At 39.1% G+C, this 21,922-nt stretch overlaps 1 protein-coding gene across 3 annotated transcripts in view; it reads right to left on the minus strand.

The window, feature by feature from the left end:
• The window catches only part of LOC133549053 (serine/threonine-protein kinase PAK 2-like), a 77,990-nt gene that overhangs the window by 23,478 nt on the left and 32,590 nt on the right, over positions 1-21,922 (minus strand). For all 3 annotated transcript variants that reach the window (XM_061894141.1, XM_061894139.1, XM_061894138.1), the window contains exons 2-6: positions 14,914-15,107; positions 10,157-10,263; positions 9,831-9,978; positions 9,737-9,753; positions 9,556-9,666 (exon numbers count right to left, since the gene is read on the minus strand). In XM_061894141.1, coding sequence (XP_061750125.1) covers positions 9,556-9,666; positions 9,737-9,753; positions 9,831-9,978; positions 10,157-10,263; positions 14,914-15,091 — 561 coding nt within the window. In that variant the 5' untranslated portion in view covers positions 15,092-15,107. The remainder of the gene's footprint in view (positions 1-9,555; positions 9,667-9,736; positions 9,754-9,830; positions 9,979-10,156; positions 10,264-14,913; positions 15,108-21,922) is intronic.

Genomic DNA, 21,922 nt, shown 5'->3' on the forward strand with positions numbered 1-21,922 from the left:
ATGAAGCAGGGCTTTTATTGTGAAGATAGGAAATGTGCAGTCGGCCTTTAGAGTTTTGACGGAAGGGACGGCGCGAAAGTCTGTTGAAATAAAAAGTGTTTCTCGCCTTCCTCTCGGTCATATTTTCATAATAATGATCTTGCAGCAGCCAGCGTCATCTCACAAGACCCTCTGGTACCGTGAATGTCATTTAAGTGACGTCTTGGTGAAGATTGATGATCACTCATTTTTAAGTCTATTTTTTTTAAAAGCCTGGCTGGAGATCGACTGACACACCCCCCCGCGGTCGACTGGTAGCTCGCGATCGACGTAATGGGCACCCCTGATGTAGGAAATCTACAATCAAAAATCGCCAGACCCCCATTGAATGTACCAAAGTGTCTTCACATTTTAGCGGCGATGCTAAGACAGACATGGCACAGAGATGTATGGATAACCTGCAGATGCATTTGCAACGATTAAGTCAACGAAATCACAAAGGTGAGTTTTGTTCATGTTGTTGACTTATGTGCTAATCAGACATATTTGGTCACAGCATGACTGCCAGCTAATCAATGCTAACATGCTATGCTAATCGATGCTAACATGCTATTTACGCTAGCTGTATGTACATTTGAAACTAGATACCCACATTTAATGCGAAACAAACACTTACCAATCGACGGATTTAAGTTGCTCCAGTGTCACAAGATGCGAAAGTCCTGATCGTTTGGTCCGCACATTTTACCGGCGATGCTAATAAGGCAGCCATGCTATGGGCCACTTCATTAGGTACACCCACGCTATGGACGAATAGCGTCAATAGCTATTCGCTCAATAGCTTCAATTTCTTCTTCAATTTCGTTTTCGCTATCTGCCTCCATACTCCGACCATCTGTTTCAATCCAAACTGTTGAATCGCTTAAACCGCTGAAATCCGAGTCTGAATCCGAGCTAATGTCGCTATATCTTGCTGTGGTAACCGCCATGTTGTTTGTATTGGCAGCACTGTATGACGTCACAGGGAAATGGACAGTGGTTTCGAAGATAGCGAAAATAAGGCACTTTTAAGCTTTATTTAGGGATATTCCAGGACTGGTAAAATTTTGAAATAAAATCTTCAAAAAATACAACAAACCACTGGGAACTGATTTTTATTGTTTTTAACCCTTTTGAAACTGTGATAATATTCCCCTTTAAGGTCCCAGGAGCAACTGTGCAGACAGTTGTTTGTAAGTTTAAATTGCATGGCGCAGTTTTGTCACTGCCACGATCAGGAAGAAAACGCTGCTGAGAGAAAATTGGTCAAGACGATCAAGAGTCAACCGAGAACCAACAAGGAAGCTGCTGGAACACAGGCGTCAGTGTCCGCAGTCATGCGTGTTTTGCATCGCTATGGACTGAGAGGCTACCATGCAAGAAGGAAGCCCTTGTTCCAGAAGCCACACCTTAAGGCTCGTCTAAAGTTTGCTGCTGATCACATGGACAAAGATAAGACCTTATGGAGGGAAAGTTCTGTGGTCAGATGAAACAAAAATGGAGCTGTTTGACCAAAATACCCAGCAATATGTTTGGAGGAGAAAGGGTGAGGCCTTTAATCCCATGAACAACATTCATACAGTAAAGCATGGTTGTGGTAGTATTATGCTCTGGGCTTGTTTGGAACTGCTGCTTTAAATGGGACAATGAAAATGGAGGATTACCTCCAAATTCTTCAGGACAAGCTAAAATCATCAGCCCGGAGATTGGGTCATAGGCGCAGTTGGGTGTTCCAACAGGACAATGACCCCAAACACACCTCAAAAGTGGTAAAGGAATTGCTAAATCAGGCTGGAATGAAGGTTTTAGAATGGCCTTCCCAAAGTCCTGAATTAAAGGTGTGGACAATGCTGAAGAAACAAGTCCATGTCAGAAAAGCAACATATTTAGCTGAAATGCAAACATTTTTAGGTCAAAAATGTAAGCAGAAGCTTGTGGATGGCTACCAAAAGCGCCTTATTGCATGTAAACTTGTCAAGGGACATGTAAGGAAATAATAACATTGTCGTATGTATACTTTTAATTGCTCACATTTTCAGTAGAGCCATAATAAATTCATAAAAGAATGTTTTTTGTGAGCAACAAGTATGTGCTCCAATCACTACATCACAAAAATAAAAATGACTGGAAACTCAAGACAGCCATGACATCAAGTTATTTACAAGTGTACGTACACTTTTGACCAGGACTGTACGTGGGGGGAAATTCAGGGATCTCCTGTAGCTCACGCAACAAAGGACATGCTCATTACATGTTGAAAAAATTAGAATACAAACAATAAAAACAGGCTAAAAATAAAGATACAAGGACTAAATTAAAGGTAAAATGCATGTAAAAAAAAAGATAAGTCTAGACTACAGAGTCTGGAAGATGATCAGAGGCCTTTTCTGTGCAAATTTCTATCAAAGAACTTCCTGTATTGTAGTGAAGTGAATTATATTTATATAGCGCTTTTTCTCTAGGGACTCAAAGCGCTTTTACATAGTGAAACCCAATATCTAAGTTATATTTAAACCAGTGTGGGTGGCACTGGGAGCAGGTGGGTAAAGTGTCTTGCCCAAGGACACAACGGCAGTGACTAGGATGGCGGAAGCGGGAATCGGACCTGCAACCCTCAAGTTGCTGACACGGCCGCTCTACCAACCGAGCTATGCCGCCCCGAGAACGCAGAGAGTCCTGCTCTGGTCTGCAAGGCTGCAGATAAAAATAATTGTCCTGAAATAATTATTGATAATTATCAAAATGCATTTGAAATGATTGAATGTAAAAAATAAATGTGAAAATTGGCCGTTTTTGATCATTTACCGTATTTTTCGGATTATAAATCGCAGTTTTTTCCGTAGTGGGGACTTATATTCTGGAGCGATTTATGTGTGAAATTATTAACACATTACCGGAATTTATAAAATATTGTATTTCCTTGAATTGCCGCCGGGTATATAGTATGCGCCTGCCTAGAATTACTGCCGGGTCAACCTCGTTTCGCAAAATATTATTTTTATTAGCGCATGTCTGGAATTTCCGCCGGGTCAAACTCGTTTCGCAAAATATTATTTTTATTAGCGCATGTGTAGAATTTCCGCCGGGTCAAACTCGTTTCGCCAAATAATTAGCATATGCCTAGAATTTCCTCCGGGTCAAACTCGTCACGTCACGAGTGACACTTCACCTGTCATCAATTTCAAAATGAAGGAGGCTGATTTCAATCATTTGAAATCCCATAAAGGGAAGAAGATTAAGAGCTATTCAGTAGGATTTAAGGTCCAAGCTATTGAATATGCTAAAAAGAACAGTAAGCAGCTATGTTTTATTACTATACCGTAGCTGCGTGTGTCAAATATGAGTCATTAAATGACTCCCGCCTCCTGGTGGTAGAGGGCGCTAGTGATCCTTCTTGCGACTACTCGGCTGCAGAAGAAGTGACAACAAGCAGCGATCGTTTATTTTTTCCTTTGGCTTGCACTTTTAACATGGAGGATTACATATCTAAAATAAAACCGTTTTCTAAACTGGACTTTCAATCGAAGCAGGAGGTAATAAAAGAAGATCTTAATCGAGACAGAGACTTTTAAAACTGAAGAAATATAAGGAAGACTTCTATAAACAAGTTATCGATGCTTTTGATCAGAAGGAGCTGCGCACGGACTTCATTTATAAGTAAAGGTAAGACCATAATAAAGTTTTTTTTTTATTAAATGTGCTTTTCATGATGGTATCCTTACATCACACTCAAATTTTTAAGCGCAGGCCTAAATTTATCGCATGCCTTTGGTAAGTGCCGGAGTGAGAAGAAGTTTTAAATTAATTAGCGCCCCGGCGGCAATTCAAGGAAATACGGTATTATTATTTATCTCCTTCATGTAAGAGACGAGGCGTGTATCAGCAACACACACACACACACACACACACACACACACACACATAAACACACACACGTCAACCAATAAAAATTCAGCAGGGGCGGGTCATGGCAGAAGTGCATTGTGAAAAAAAATGATGCGACCTGCTACTAGTTCCGTATCTATGAAAACTGATCATTTCAACATTGTGTTGGATTTTATCAAACAAATTTCCCCCCAAAATGTGACTGATATTTGTTTTTTTCCTTCTTTATAATGCCTTTTCGGCCGGTGCGATTTATACTCCGAAGCGATTTATAATCCGGAAAATACGGTATTTAAAATGGTGAAAAAATAAGTTTCCATTATTGTAAATAAATCATTATATCAATATATAAGAAATATAAATTAAAATATATTCAATGACAATTTTTGGACGGCATTTTTTTTTTATAATATTGTTTTTGTACAAATGCATTTTTCATGATTATAACTAATAATTTTGGCTAATTGGCAGGGAGGAATCACATGATTAATATTAATTTAACTTACCAAATATTGTTCTTTTGTCCTGTTAAAAGGCCTACAAACAATGTACTCACCTTTATTATTAAAATATATATATGTACAAAATATTATTTCTTGTTGATACACAAAAAAAAACTTCAAATACAAACACTCCTTTGCACTAGTACTACCACTAAAGTAAGACACACTCTTATAACAACTACTTTGCTCTAATACTACTACTAAAATAAGACACAATCTAATAACAACTACTTTGCACTAGTACTACTACTAAAATAAGACACAATCTTATGACAATTACTTTGCTCTAATACTACTACTAAAATAAGACACAATCTTATAACAACTACTTTGCACTAGTACTACTACTAAAGTAAGACACACTCTTATAACAACTCCTTTGCACTAATACTACTACTAAAGTAAGACACACTCTTATAACAACTACTTTGCACTAGTACTACTACTAAAATAAGACAATCTTATAACAACTACTTTGCTCTAATACTACTACTAAAGTAAGACACACTCTTATAACAACTACTTTGCACTAGTACTACTACTAAAATAAGACACAATCTTATGACAATTACTTTGCTCTAATACTACTACTAAAGTAAGACACACTCTTATAACAACTACTTTGCACTAGTACTACTACTAAAGTAAGACACAATCTTATAACAACTACTTTGCTCTAATACTACTACTAAAGTAAGACACACTCTTATAACAACTACTTTGCACTAGTACTACTACTAAAATAAGACAATCTTATAACAACTACTTTGCACTAGTACTACTACTAAAATAAGACACAATCTAATAACAACTACTTTGCACTAGTACTACTACTAAAATAAGACACAATCTTATGACAATTACTTTGCTCTAATACTACTACTAAAATAAGACACAATCTTATAACAACTACTTTGCACTAGTACTACTACTAAAGTAAGACACACTCTTATAACAACTCCTTTGCACTAATACTACTACTAAAGTAAGACACACTCTTATAACAACTACTTTGCACTAGTACTACTACTAAAATAAGACAATCTTATAACAACTACTTTGCACTAGTACTACTACTAAAGTAAGACACAATCTTATAACAACTACTTCGCTCTAATACTACTACTAAAGTAAGACACACTCTTATAACAACTACTTTGCACTAGTACTACTACTAAAATAAGACAATCTTATAACAACTACTTTGCACTAGTACTACTACTAAAGTAAGACACAATCTTATAACAACTACTTTGCACTAGTACTACTACTAAAATAAGACACAATCTAATAACAACTACTTTGCACTAGTACTACTACTAAAATAAGACACAATCTTATGACAATTACTTTGCTCTAATACTACTACTAAAATAAGACACAATCTTATAACAACTACTTTGCACTAGTACTACTACTAAAATAAGACACAATCTTATGACAATTACTTTGCTCTAATACTACTACTAAAATAAGACAATCTTATAACAACTACTTTGCACTAGTACTACTACTAAAGTAAGACACACTCTTATAACAACTCCTTTGCACTAATACTACTACTAAAGTAAGACACACTCTTATAACAACTACTTTGCACTAGTACTACTACTAAAATAAGACAATCTTATAACAACTACTTTGCACTAGTACTACTACTAAAGTAAGACACAATCTTATAACAACTACTTTGCTCTAATACTACTACTAAAGTAAGACACACTCTTATAACAACTACTTTGCACTAGTACTACTACTAAAATAAGACAATCTTATAACAACTACTTTGCACTAGTACTACTACTAAAATAAGACACAATCTAATAACAACTACTTTGCACTAGTACTACTACTAAAATAAGACACAATCTTATGACAATTACTTTGCTCTAATACTACTACTAAAATAAGACACAATCTTATAACAACTACTTTGCACTAGTACTACTACTAAAGTAAGACACAATCTTATAACAACTACTTTGCTCTAATACTACTACTAAAGTAAGACACACTCTTATAACAACTACTTTGCACTAGTACTACTACTAAAATAAGACAATCTTATAACAACTACTTTGCACTAGTACTACTACTAAAGTAAGACACAATCTTATAACAACTACTTCGCTCTAATACTACTACTAAAGTAAGACACACTCTTATAACAACTACTTTGCACTAGTACTACTACTAAAGTAAGACAAAATCTTATAACAACTACTTTGCACTAGTACTACTACTAAAGTAAGACCCAATCTACAACTACAAACCCTGTTTCCATATGAGTTGGGAAATTGTGTTTGATGTAAATATAAACAGAATACAATGATTTGCAAATCCTTTTCAACCCATATTCAGTTGAATATGCTACAAAGACAACATATTTGATGTTCAAACTCATAAACTTTTATTTATTTTGCAAATAATAATTAACTTAGAATTTCATGGCTGCAACACGTGCCAAAGTAGTTGGGAAAGGGCATGTTCACCACTGTGTTACATCACCTTTTCTTTTAACAACACTCAATAAACATTTGGGAACTGAGGAAACTAATTGTTGAAGCTTTGAAAGTGGAATTGTTTCCCATTCTTGTTTTATGTAGAGCTTCAGTCCTTCAAAAGTCCGGGATCTTGTTGTCGTATTTTACGCTTCGTAATGCGCCACACATTTTTGATGGGAGACAGGTCTGGACTGCAGGCGGGCCAGGAAAATACCCGCACTCTTTTACTACGAAGCCACGCTGTTGTAACACGTGGCTTGGCATTGTTTTGCTGAAATAAGCAGGGGCGTCCATGATAACGTTGCTTGGATGACAACATATGTTGCTCCAAAACCTGTATGGACCATTCAGCATTAATGGTGCCTTCACAGATGTGTAAGTTACCCATACACCCCCATTCCATCATATATGCTGGCTTTTGAACTTTTGACCTATAACAATCCGGATGGTTATTTTCCTCTTTGTTCCAGAGGACACCACGCCCACAGTTTCCAAATATAATTTGAAATGTGGACTCGTCAGGCCACAGAACACTTTTCCACTTTGCACCAGTCCATCTTAGATGAGCTCCGGCCCAGCAAAGTTGACGGTGTTTTTGGGTGTTGTTGATAAATGGCTCTCGCTTTGCATTATAGAGTTTTAATTTGCACTTACAGATGTAGCGACCAACTGTAGTTACTGACGGTGGTTTTAATAAGTGTTCCTGAGCAAATGTGGTGATATCCTTTACACACCGATGTCGGTTTTTGACGCAGTACCACCTGAGGGATCAAAAGTCAAATCACACTGAAGTTCTTGGAGTGCTTGGAGAGCCATTTTAGATGCAAAAAACACAACACTGCTAACGTCTCTGTCTTGCCGCTTTTCCACTAACGCAAGGGTAGGCATCCCAGAACGTTGTAAGAGCCATTTTAGATGCAAAAAACACCACACTGGCAACGTCTCTGTCTTGCCGCTTTTCCACTAACGCAAGGGTAGGCATCCCAGAACGTTGTAAGAGCCATTTTAGATGCAAAAAACACAACACTGGCAACGTCTCTGTCTTGCCGCTTTTCCACTAACGCAAGGGTAGGCATCCCAGAACGTTGTAAGAGCCATTTTAGATGCAAAAAACACAACACTGCTAACGTTTCTGTCTTGCCGCTTTTCCACTAACGCAAGGGTAGGCATCCCAGAACGTTGTAAGAGCCATTTTAGATACAAAAAACACAACACTGGCAACGTCTCTGTCTTGCCACTTTTCCACTAACGCAAGGGTAGGCATCCCAGAAGGCTGTGAGAGCCATTTTAGATGCAAAAAACACAACACTGGCAACGTCGCTGTCTTGCCGCTTTTCCACTAACGCAAGGGTAGGCATCCCAGAACGTTGTAAGAGCCATTTTAGATGCAAAAAACAACAATGGCAACGTCTCTGTCTTGCCGCTTTTCAACTAACGCAAGGGTAGGCATCCCAGAACGTTGTAAGAGCCATTTTAGATGCAAAAAACACAACACTGCTAAAGTCTCTGTCTTTCCGCTTTTCCACTAACGCAAGGGTAGGCATCCCAGAACGTTTTAAGAGCCATTTTAGATGCAAAAAACACAACACTGGCAACGTCTCTGTCTTGCCGCTTTTCCACTAACGCAAGGGTAGGCATCCCAGAACGTTTTAAGAGCCATTTTAGATGCAAAAAACACAACACTGCTAACGTCTCTGTCTTGCCGCTTTTCCACTAACGCAAGGGTAGGCATCCCAGGCCGTTGTAAGAGCCATTTTAGATGCAAAAAACACAGCACTGGCAACGTCTCTGTCTTGCCGCTTTTCCACTAACGCAAGGGTAGGCATCCCAGAACGCTGTAAGAGCCATTTTAGATGCAAAAAACACAACACTGCTAACGTCTCTGTCTTGCCGCTTTTCCACTAACGCAAGGGTAGGCATCCCAGGCCGTTGTAAGAGCCATTTTAGATGCAAAAAACACAACACTGGCAACGTCTCTGTCTTGCTGCTTTTCCACTAACGCATCCCAGAACGTTTTAAGGGCCATTTTAGATGCAAAAAACACAACACTGGCAACGTCTCTGTCTTGCCGCTTTTCCACTAACGCAAGGGTAGGCATCCCAGAACGTTTTAAGAGTCATTTTAGATGCAAAAAACACAACACTGCTAACGTCTCTGTCTTGCCGCTTTTCCACTAACGCAAGGGTAGGCATACCAGAACGTTGTAAGATTAGGTAACAAGGCCCACGTGGGCCGTCTACGCACCCGTCGCTGATTTCGAGGCCGGTCCTGGCAACACCCCGCTTCGCTGCAGGCCCGCAGGCCACGCCCCCCTCCACAGTTAGCTTCAGAATAACAATGTTATTATAAACAATAAGAAACCTATTATAGTCTAGAAATGTTAGTCTTACTTAAAAATGCACGCCTTTAATTGTGTTCAGGGTTAAAAAAAATTTTTTACGGCTCTTACGGAAATACATTTTAAAATATTTGGCTTCTTGGCTCTCTCAGCCAAAAAGGACCCCTGATCTAATATGTTGTCTTTGTAGCATATTCAACTGAATATGGGTTGAAAATGATTGTATTCTGTTTATATTTACATCCAACACAATTTCCCAACTCATATGGAAACGGGGCTTGTGAGACACAATCTTATGACAACTCACTGATTTGGTGTGTTCCGGCCTGGGCGCCACGACTGGCGGCGGGGCGTCGTCGTCATCGTCGTCGCCGTCTTTCCTCCCCGGCGACGAGGTGTTGGCGCTCTTCTTGTCCAGCTGCAGCAGGTTGACAAGCGGGTTTGAAAGCGGACCAATGAGAGCGCAGGACACGGGTTGGGCGACTCACCGACTGGGAATCTTTATCTGAAAAGGAGACGAGGCGAAGGGGTGAGGCGGGACTTGCAGACACCCGAAGCGGGGACTCGCTGAGGTAAACCCACCTGAGGCGGAGATGCTGAGGTACTTCTGCTTCCCGCTGGTGGAGTCGTAGAACTTCAGGATGTCGAGCACCGCCTGCGGATTCTGCTTCTGCTCCGATTTGCTGATGTTGGAGGTCTGGAGGAGGCGGGCCCACTGCTCCGGCATCCCCTGATCACACACACTTATGCTCAAAGTCTGCTCCTTGAGCCTTTCAGCATGGAAGCCGGCGGAAGGAAAGCTCAGACGCTTCATACGTCCTTCGCGGGGGCGGAGCTTAGAGAAGGCCTGAGCCGCATGGCGCAAAAAAGAGAGCAGGAAGACTTAGAAGAAACTATTTATTCCTCACGGTGAACTCCCCGGTGACGGCGTCAAAGCCCACGTGGATGGTGTGCTCAAAGTCTGACGGGGAGGAGATCTCTGGCCTGTCCTTGTCCCGGTCCTTCTTCCTGCCTCCTGCAAGACCGTCTTACTTATTAGAGGTCCCCTCTTTTGCAAAAATGATGTAATAGATGTCATATATCACAGACAACAATGTAATAGATGTCATATATCACATACAACAATGTAATAGATGTCATATATCACAGACAACAATGTAATAGATGTCATATATCACATACAACAATGTAATAGATGTCATATATCACATACAACAATGTAATAGATGTCATATATCACATACAACAATGTAATAGTCGTTATATATCACATACAACAATGTAATAGTCGTCATATATCACATACAACAATGTAATAGATGTCATATATCACATACAACAATGTAATAGATGTCATATATCACATACAACAATGTAATAGATGTCATATATCACATACAACAATGCAATAGATGTCATATATCACATACAACAATGCAATAGATGTCATATATCACATACAACAATGTAATAGATGTCATATATCACATACAACAATGTAATAGATGTCATATGTCACATACAACAATGCAATAGTCGTCATATATCACATACAACAATGTAATAGATGTCATATAACACATACAACAATGTAATGGATGTCATATATCACATACAACAATGTAATAGATGTCATATATCACATACAACAATGTAATAGATGTCATATATCACATACAACAATGTAATAGATGTCATATATCACATACAACAATGTAATAGATGTCATATATCACATACAACAATGTCATAGTCGTCATATATCACATACAACAATGTAATAGATGTCATATATCACATACAACAATGTAATAGATGTCATATATCACATACAACAATGTAATAGATGTCATATATCACATACAACAATGTAATAGATGTCATATATCACATACAACAATGTAATAGATGTCATATATCACATACAACAATGTAATAGATGTCATATATCACATACAACAATGTAATAGTCGTCATATATCACATACAACAATGTAATAGATGTCATATATCACATACAACAATGTAATAGATGTCATATATCACATACAACAATGTAATAGATGTCATATATCACATACAACAATGTAATAGATGTCATATATCACATACAACAATGTAATAGATGTCATATATCACATACAACAATGTAATAGTCGTCATATATCACATACAACAATGTAATAGATGTCATATCACATACAACAATGTAATAGATGTCATATATCACATACAACAATGTAATAGATGTCATATATCACATACAACAATGTAATAGATGTCATATATCACATACAACAATGTAATAGATGTCATATATCACATACAACAATGTAATAGATGTCATATATCACATACAACAACGTAATAGATGTCATATATCACATACAACAATGTAATAGATGTCAATACATCACATAAAGTACAACAATATAACGATCACATAATGTTGTATGTGATATATGACATCTATTACATTGTTGTATGTGATATATGACATCTATTACATTGTTGTATGTGATATATGACATCTATTACATTGTTGTATGTGATATATGACATCTATTACATTGTTGTATGTCAGAGGTGTCCAAAATGTTTCCACTGAGGGCCGCACACTGAAAAATCAAAGCAAGCGGGGGCCATTTTCGTAATTTTTATTTTAAAAAACAATAAAATATATTTATAAAAAAATATACATTTAGGCCTCCACTCAGTTATGATCCCAGGGACCCTAAAGGGTTTTGGCCCAAAGAAAATGTGTCACTATTCAGTATTATTATTCAAGTTTTAAATATCTAAACCAGGGGTGTCAAACTCAAATACAGAGTGGGCCAAAATTTTAAACGGAACAAAGCCGCGGGCCAAGATTGAACAAATTAACCTTTTAATAGAGACCCAAACAAGTTTTGCATTAAATATTGAACAAGCAAGGCTTATATAACTTTAGTGACAAGCACAATCCAGTTTCAAATAATAATAATAATAATATTAATTTTTAAAAAATCAATGGCATATCAAAAAAAATCTAAATAAACATGTTATGCCTTTTTTTCTATTTGCAATTTTCTGAGGTAAATATCAACATTTTTCCACAGGCTAATAATAAATTTGAAAATAAAATAACAATAATGAATGAACCAAACATTCAAGCTTTGAAGTGGCAAGAGAAAATGAAGTGAAGTATATTTATATAGCGCTTTTCTCGAGTGACTCAAAGCGCTTTACATAGTGAAACCCAATATCTAAGTTACATTTAAACCAGTGTGGGTGGCACTGGGAGCAGGTGGGTAAAGTGCCTTGCCCAAGGACACAACGGCAGTGACTAGGATGGCGGAAGCGGGAATCGAACCTGCAACCCTCAAGTTGCTGGCACGGCCGCTCTACCAACCGAGCTATGCCGCCCCAAAATGCATGAATAAAACGTTAATTATTGGTCAGTTTGCTGGAATCTTCCCGGGAGAGTTAGTGCTGCAAGGGGGTCTGGGTATTTGTTCTGTTGTGTTATGGCGCAGATGTTCACCCGAAATGTGTTCGTCATTCTTGTTTGGTGTGGGTTCAGAGTGTGGCGCATATTTGTAAAAAGTGCTAAAGTTGTTTATACGGCCACCCTCAGTGTGACCTGTATGACTGTTGACCAAGTATGCCTTGCATTCACTTGTGTGTGTGTGTAAAAGCCACAAATATTATGTATGGAGGAAAAGCGAACGTGACGACAGGTTGTAGAGAACGCTAAAGGCAGTGCCTTAAATGCACGCCCCCAATGTAGTTGTCCGGGTGGAAATCGGTAGAAATTCGGGAGAATGGTTGCCCCGGGAGATTTTCGGAAGGGGCACTGAACTTCGGGAGTCTACCGGGAAAATTAGGAGGGTTGGCAAGTATGAGTATTAGCGGTGTTACAGCAGCACGCCAGCTCTAATGCTAAATTGATATTGCCTCAAGGGCCAGATTTGGCCCGCGGGCCAGAGTTTGACACCCATGATCTAGATCAACATTAGGAAAAAAATGGAAAAAACACAAAATATGCAATATTTTCACCCAATAACTTTTTTTTAGGTTGACTATTTGAGATTATATGACAATTGAAGCCTTAATTTTGGATTTTGATTCATTGTTATGTTTTGAGCAATGACACTTAAAAACAAATCACACTAAAATAATTGGGGATCCAAAAGTGTCCTACTTATTAAAGCATGGGTGTCAAACTCTGGCCCGCGGGCCAAATCTTGCCCGCCGTGTAATTTAATTTGGCCCTTGAGGCAATATCAGTTTAGCATTAGAGCTAATACTTGCCAACCCTCCTAATTTTCCCGGTAGACCCCCGAAGTCCAGTGCCCCTCCCGAAAATCTCCCGGGGCAACCATTCTCCCGAATTTCTACCGAAATCCACCTGGACAACAATATTGGGGGCGTGCATTTAAGGCACTGCCTTTTACGTTCTCTACAACCTGTCGTCACGTCCGCTTTTCCTCCATACTAACAGTGTGTCACATAATATTTGTGGCTTTTACAAACACACACACACACACAAACACAAGTGAATGCAATGCATACTTGGTCAACAGCCATGCAGGTCACACTGAGGGTGGCCGTATTAACAACTTTGCGCCACACTGTGAACCCACACCAAACAAGAATGACAAACACATGTCGGGTGAACATCCGCACCGTAACACAACAGAACAAATACTCAGAACCCCCTTGCAGCACTAACTCTTTCGGGAAACTTCCAGCAAACTGACCAATAATTTAATTCACGCATTTTCTCTTGCTACTTCAAAGCTTGAATGTTTGGTTCATTCATTATTGTTATTTCATTTTCAAATGTATTATTAGCCTGTGGAAAAAAAACGATATTTACCTCAGAAGATTGCAATTAGAAAAAAAGGCATTACATTTGTATTTAAATTTTATTTGATATGCCATTGATATTTTTTCAATTATTATTTGAAACTGGATTTTGCATGTCACTAAAGTTATATAATCCTTGCTTGTTCAATATTTAATGCAAATCTTGTTTGGGTCCTTATTAAAATGTTGATTTGTTCAACCTTTGCCGGCGGCTTTGTTCCGTTTAAAATTTTGGCCCACTCTGTATTTGAGTTTGACGCCCCTGGAAAGTGTTAAAAAACAAATTATATATATATATATATTTTTACCGTGTACTTTTAGCACAATAATCTCGAATACAACTTCAGATATATCCGTCAATTATTTGTTTTATTGTTGTTTATGTTTTTTTTTGTTTTAGGCCCGTCTTAAAAAAAAAAAACAGCTCAGTTTTTTTAATATGGCAAAACACAAAATATGCAACATTTTCCCCACAAAATATTATGTGACGTAATCGGAGCCTTGAATAGGTCAATAATTCAAAATGACATAGATTTTGATTCATTATTATTTTTTAAAGAAAGAAACAGCCTGCATGGCAGCTTTGTGTTATAAAAATATAAGCATTGCCAAAAATGTCTTCTTACATTTCACCACTTTTTATGTTTTTAATTTTTTTCAATTGTATTCTTAAAATGTGCCTTGGGGCCGTTAAAAAATAACCCGCGGGCCACACTTTGGACACCCCTTTTGTTTGTGGTATGTGACATATTTTACGTTGTTATATGTGATAAAAAAGTGTGTGTGTGTGTGTTTGAGAGTGTGTGTGTGTGACCTTTCTCCGAGGCGAACATGGAGATGATTTTGTTTCTGGGCTTCTTTTCTTCGGGGACGGAGGGCAGTGGTCGAGAGTTGTGATTGGTGGACTGGGGGTCCTTGGCTCCTCCTCCTTGGCTGCTCATTCTGACAGGGGGGGCCGGGGGCTTGTCCTCACACACACCGCTGTCGCACATCTACACACACGCAGACCTGGGAGGGAGGAAGGAAGTCCATCACATTATCCATGATGAGGAAGGAGAGACACAAAGCTCAAAAAAGCTGGCACAAGTGGCAAAAAAAGAGTGAGGAAGCTGGTATTTGGAACAGCCCACAGGTGTGCAGGCTAATTGGGAACAGGTGGGTGCCATGATTGGCTATAAAAGCAGCTTCCACGAAATGCTCACTCATTCACAAACAAGGACGGGGGCGAGGGTCACCACTTTGTCAACAAATGCCTGAGCAAATTGTTTAAGAACAACATTTCCCAACAAGCTATTGCAAAGAATTCAAGGATTTCACCATCCACGCTCCGTAATATCATCAAAAGGTCTCAGACAATCTGGAAAAATCACTGCACATAAGCCATGATATTACGCACCTTGGATTCCTCAGGCGGTACTGCATCACAAAGCTACATCAGTGTGTAAAGGATATCAACACATGAGCTCAGGAACACTGCAGAAAACCACTGTCAGTAACTACAGTTGGTCGCTACATCTGTGACTGCAAGTTAAAACTCTACTATGCAAAGCCAAAGACATTTATCAACAACACCCAGAAACTCTTTGCTGGGCCTGAGCTCATCCAAGACGGACTGATGCAAATAAAAAAAAAATTCTGTGGTCTGACGGGTCCACATTTTAAAAAATTTTGGAAACTGTGGACGTCGTGTCCTCCGGACCAAACAGGAAAAGAACCATCCGGATTGTTCTAGTGCAGGGGTCGGGAACCTTTTTGGCTGGGAGAGCCAAGAAGCCAAATATTTTAAAAGGCATTTCCATAAGAGCCATATAATAGTTTTTTTTACACTGAACACAACTAATCACGTACATTTTTAAGTAAAACCAACATTTATAGAGTATAATAAGTCTGTTATTCTCTATAATAACATTGTTATTCTGAAGCTAACTGTGGAGGGGGTGTGGCCTGCGAGCCTGCAGCGAAGCGGAGTGTGCCAGGACCGGCCTCGAAATCAGCGACAGGTGCGTAGACGGCCCACCTGGGCCTTGTTATCTAATCACCTGTCGCTATGTTATAAGCAGCAGCCAGGAGGAGAGACGGGGTTGGGGCTGGAGCCAGAGTGCAAGCGAGAACGAAAGAGAAAAAGACAAGACTGAGAGACTTATTGAAAAAATAAAACAATATCGTAACCCTGAAACGGGCTCTCATGTCGGTGCTTGGTGGTCTGAAGAAACCCCAGGAGGGCAAGCCCCACACTAATCAATAATAAATGAGCAACTTTTTACCATTAATGCAACTTCTTGAACAGGTGCGGTAGAAAACGGATGGATGGATTAAAATGCACGAGAATGTTTTATATTTTGAACGTTACTTTTAACACTGATTAGAAGCGGAAGTATTCATTACTTACAGTGTCAAGCAGTGTCAGCTCGGATTTATCCAAGAGCCGGATGCAGTCATCAAAAGAGCCAAAACTGGCTCAAGAGCAGGGGTAGGGAACCTATGGCTCTAGAGCCAGATGAGGCTCTTTTGATGACTGCATCTGGCTCTTGGATAAATCTGAGCTAACACTGCTTAACACAATAAGTAATGACTAATTCCACTTGTAATCAAAGTGTTAAAAATAACTTTCAAAATATTAATATTGAATCCATCCATCCTTTTTCTACCGCACTTGTTCAAGAAATTGCATGATTTATTCATTATTGTTTTTTTAGGGCTTGCCCTCCTGGGGGTTCTTCAGACCACCAAGCACCGACATAAAAGCCTGTTTCAGGGTTACGATATTTTTTTATTTTTCAATAAGTCTCTCAGCTCAATAAGTTCTCGCTCACGCTCTGGCTCCAGCCCCAACCCCGTCTCTCCTCCCGGCTGCTGCTAATAACAAGAGCGACAGGTGATTAGATAACAAGGCCCAGGTGGGCCATCTACGCACCTGTCGCTGATTTCGAGGCCCGTCCTGGCACACCCCGCTTCGCTGCAGGCCCGCAGGCCACGCCCCCTCCACAGTTAGCTTCAAAATATCAACGTTATTACAAAGAATACGAGACATATTATACTCTAGAAATGTTGGTCTTACTTAAAGATGCACATGTTTAGTTGTGTTCAGTGTTGGGGAAAAAAAATGATATGGCTCTTACGGAAATACATTTTAAAATATTTGGATTCTTGGCTCTCTCAGCCAAAAAGGTTCCCGACCCCTGCTCTAGAGCCATAGGTTCCCTACCCCTGTTCTAGGGTGAAAGTGTAAAAGTCAGCAGGTGTGATGGTATGGGGGTGTATTAGTGGCCAAGGCATGGGTAACTTAAGCATCTGTAAAGGCACTATTAATGCTGAAAGGTACATACAGCTTTTGTTATCATGGACGCCCCTGCTTATTATTACATCCCGAGTGCTCATCCATCATTACCGTGCAGTAAGTGCACCACTAGAGTAGTACTGTAGTGCATTAGGTGTGCAGCTGGTACACTACTGCAGTCCATTAGGTGTACACACCCTTTTCCTGTTCCCGCTGACTCGATAGGTCCTGCATTGCACCGCTGCAAGTCAAAAGACTTGGATGCGTTTGTTTGTTTTGACAAGAGATGTAATTTGCTTTGTAATGTAGAGTCAAAGCTGCCAAGTTTCACAAAATGACTAGAGTGAGCTTTTCGTGATGCCTTCAAAAACTTTTTGGCCCTTTTCTAACGTTGATTTATACATCAAGACGGATGTCTTCAACTCCAGTGCCCAGTGCTTGGCCCCCGTTTGATTGAATACTGTTCAACAGTGGTCCTCAAAGTGAATTCCAGGGACTCTGTTGGTTCCTTTAGGGTGGTCTAAAGTGACCCTTACACCATGGGTGCCAAACTCTGGCCCGACGTGTAATTTCATTTGGCCCTTGAGGCAATATCTCACACTTGCCACCCCTCCCGAAGTTCAGTGCCCCTCCCGAAAATCTCCTGGGGCAAGCATTGTCCCGATTTCCCACCCGGACAACAATATTGATGGCGTGCCTTAAAGACACTGCCTTTAGCATTCTCTACAACTTCTCGTCACGTCCGCATTTCCTCCATACAAATAGCGTGTAGGCCCACTCGCATAATATTAGACACATATAAGTGAATGCAAGGCATACTTGGTCAACGGCCATACAGGTCACACTGAAGGTGGCCGTATAAACAACCTTCAACACTGTTACAAATATGCGCCACACTGAAGTCACACCAAACAAGAATGACAAACACATTTCGGTAGAACATCTGGACTGTAACATAACATAAACAGAACAAATACCCAGGATCCCTTGCAGCACTAACTCTTTCGGCACGCTACAATATATTTTGATATTTGCCTCAGAAGGCTGCAAATAGAAAAGAGACATTCAATTTTTATTTAAATTTTATTTGATATGCCATTGATATTTTTTAATTATTATTATTAGGGTCCGCCCTGCCTATGGCAAAGGACTCCACAGGAATCTGCTGTGTTTTGTTATTATTATTATTATTATTATTGTTTATTCCGCACCTACGCGCGGTACTTTGACCCCCTTAACATGCTTCAAGACTCACCAAATTTGACACACACGTCGGTACGGTGTCCCTTCCCAACATATTAAGCAACCAAACCCCAAAAATGAAAATTGCGCGCTAGCGCCCCCTAGGAAAAAAAAAAACAGACTGCTTGTAACTTCCGTTAAGAATATCGTAGAGACATGAAACAAAAACCTCTATGTAGGTCTAACTTAGACCTACATTTCCAATAAGAAACTTCTATACCCAAAATCAACAGAAATTTTGCAAAAACTCATTCAAAGCAAAATTTTCGCAAAAAATGCTCTTCTTGCCTCTTTGAGCTGCAATTTGAACCCCTTAAAATGCTTCAAAACTCACCAAACTTGGCACACACATCAGGACTGGCAAAAATTGCGAACTGGTGAAAAAACCAAACCTTAAAACTCAAAATTGCGCTCTATTGCAATTTTTGAATAAAACACAGAAAAAACTGCTCCTAGGAAGAGGAAACAGATAAAACTGCTTGTAACTTCTGGTAGGAATGTCGGACAGACATGACACAAAAACCTTAATGTAGGAATCACTTAGACCTACATTTTGATAATTGGCATCTTTCAGTTAAAATCAACAGGAAGTTAAAAATTACCCCTTCAAAATAAAAGTTTTGTAAAAAGCTGTCACCTTTTTCAAACGTCAACTCCTCCCAGTGCGTTTGTCGTTTCGACAAAACTGCTTGTAACTTCTGTTAGGAATGTCGTACAGACATGAAACAAAGACCTTTATGTAGGTGTGACTTAGACCAGGGCTTGGCAGCGGCCAAAGGCGGACCCGACCAACGCTGCTTGCAGCTTTAATTATTATTATTATTTGAAACTCAATTTTGCATGTCACTATAAAGTTATATAAGCCTTGCTTGTTCAATGTTATATGCAAAACTTGTTTGGGTCCCTATTAAAATGTTAATTTGTTCAACCTTGGCCCGCGGCTTTGTTCAGTTTTACTTTTTGGCCCACTCTGTATTTGAGTTTGACACCCCTGCCTTACACGGTTTGTGACTCTGACAGTGTTTGGTCCATTTGGTCCCATGTGTACACTTTCGAAGTTAAAACATACCGTATTTCCTTGAATTGCCGGCGAACATACAGTGGGGCCAAAAAGTATTTAGTCAGCCACTGATTGCATGTGCAAATTCTCCCACTTAAAATGATGACCGAGGTCTGTAATTTTCATCGTAGGTACACTTCAACTGTGAGAGGCAGAATGTGAAAAAATAATCCAGGAATTCACATTGTAGGAATTTTAAAGAATTTATTTGTAAATTATGGTGGAAAATAAGAAGGAGGTTTGGGCTCCAAATCTCACGATACATGGCCCCATTCATTCTTTCCTTAACACGGATCAATCGTCCTGTCCTCTTAGCAGAAAAACAGCCCCAAAGCATGATGTTTCCACCCCCATGCTTCACAGTAGGTATGGTGTTCTTGGGATGCAACTCAGTATTCTTCTTCCTCCAAACACGACAAGTTGAGTTTATACCAAAAAGTTCTATTTTGGTTTCATCTGACCACATGACATTCTCCCAATCCTCTGCTGTATCATCCATGTATCCATTTTGGTATAAACTCAACTCGTCGTGTTTGGAGGAAGAAGAATACTGAGTTGCATCCCAAGAACACCATATCTACTGTGAAGCATGGGGGTGGAAACATCATGCTTTGGGGCTGTTTTTCCTGCTAAGGGGACTGGACGATTGATCCGTGTTAAGGAAAGAATGAATGAGATTTTGAGCCAAAACCTCCTTTCAATGGTTGACCAAATACTTATTTTCCACCATAATTTACAAATAAATTTTTTAAAATTCCTACAATGTGAATTCCTGGATTTTTTTTTTCACATTCTGTCTCTCACAGTTGAAGTGTACCTATGATGAAAATTACAGACCTCTGTCATCATTTTAAGTGGGAGAACTTGCACAATCGGTAGCTGACTAAATACTTTTTGGCCCCACTGTATAGTATGCACCTGTCTAGAATTACTGCCGGGTCAAACTCCTTTCGCAAAATATTATTTTTATTAGCGCATGTCTAGAAATTCCGCCGGGTCAAACTCGTTTTGCAAAATAATTATCATATTCAAAGAATTTCCGCCGGGTCAAACTCGTCACGTCATGAGTGACACTTCACCTGTCATCATTTTCAAAATGGAGGAGGTTGATTTCAATAATTTGAAATCGCATAAAGGGAAGAAGATTAAGAGCTATTCAGTAGGATTTAAGGTCCAAGCTATTGAATATGCTAAAAAGAAAAGTAAGCAGCTATGTTTTATTAATATACCATAGCTGCGTGTGTCAAATATAAGTCATTAAATGACTCCCGCCTCCTGGTGGTAGAGGGCGCTAGTGATCCTTCTTGCGACTACTCGGCTGCAGAAGAAGTGACAACAAGCAGCAAGAGTGAACAGCGATCAGTTATTTTTTCCTCTCGCTTGCACTTTTAACATGGAGGATTACATATCTAAAATAAAACCGTTTTCTAAACTGGACTTTCAATCGAAGCAGGAGGTAATAAAAGAAGATCTCCATCGAGACAGAGAGACTTTTAAAACTGAAGAAAGATAAGGAAGACTTCTATAAACAAGTTATCGATGCTTTTGATCAGAAGGTTGGTTAGTTTGCTATGTAGCGGATAATGGTTGGTTAGTTTGCTATGTAGCGGATGATGCTTGGTTAGTTTGCTATGTAGCGTATAATGGTTGGTTAGCTTGCTATGTAGCCTATAATGATTTGTTAGCTCACTATGTAGCATAAAATGTTTGGTTAGTTTGCGATGTAGTGTATAATATTTGGTTAGGTTTGTCCTGTGGCGTATAATGTTTGGTTAGCTTGATGTGTAGCGTAAATTGTTTGGTTAGTTTGCTATGCAGTGTATAATGTTTGGGTAGGTTTGCCATGTAGCGTATAATGCTTGGTTAGGTTTGATGTTAGTGTATGATGTTTAGTTAACTTGTTATGTAGCGTATAATGGTTGGTTAGTTTGCTATGTAGCGTATAATGGTTGGTTGGTTTGCTATGTAGCATATAATGGTTGGTTAGTTTGCTATGTAGCGTATAATGTTTGGTTAGTTTGCTATGTAGCATATAATGGTTGGTTAGTTTGCTATGTAGCATATAATGGTTGGTTGGTTTGCTATGTAGCATATAATGGTTGGTTAGTTTGCTATGTAGCATATAATGGTTGGTTAGTTTGCTATGTAGCGTATAATGGTTGGTTAGTTTGCTATGTAGCGTATAATGTTTGGTTAGTTTGCTATGTAGCATATAATGGTTGGTTATTTTGCTACGTAGCATAT

Source organism: Nerophis ophidion, linkage group LG03 (assembly GCF_033978795.1).
Source record: "Nerophis ophidion isolate RoL-2023_Sa linkage group LG03, RoL_Noph_v1.0, whole genome shotgun sequence".
Classification (NCBI taxonomy): Eukaryota; Metazoa; Chordata; class Actinopteri; order Syngnathiformes; family Syngnathidae; genus Nerophis; species Nerophis ophidion.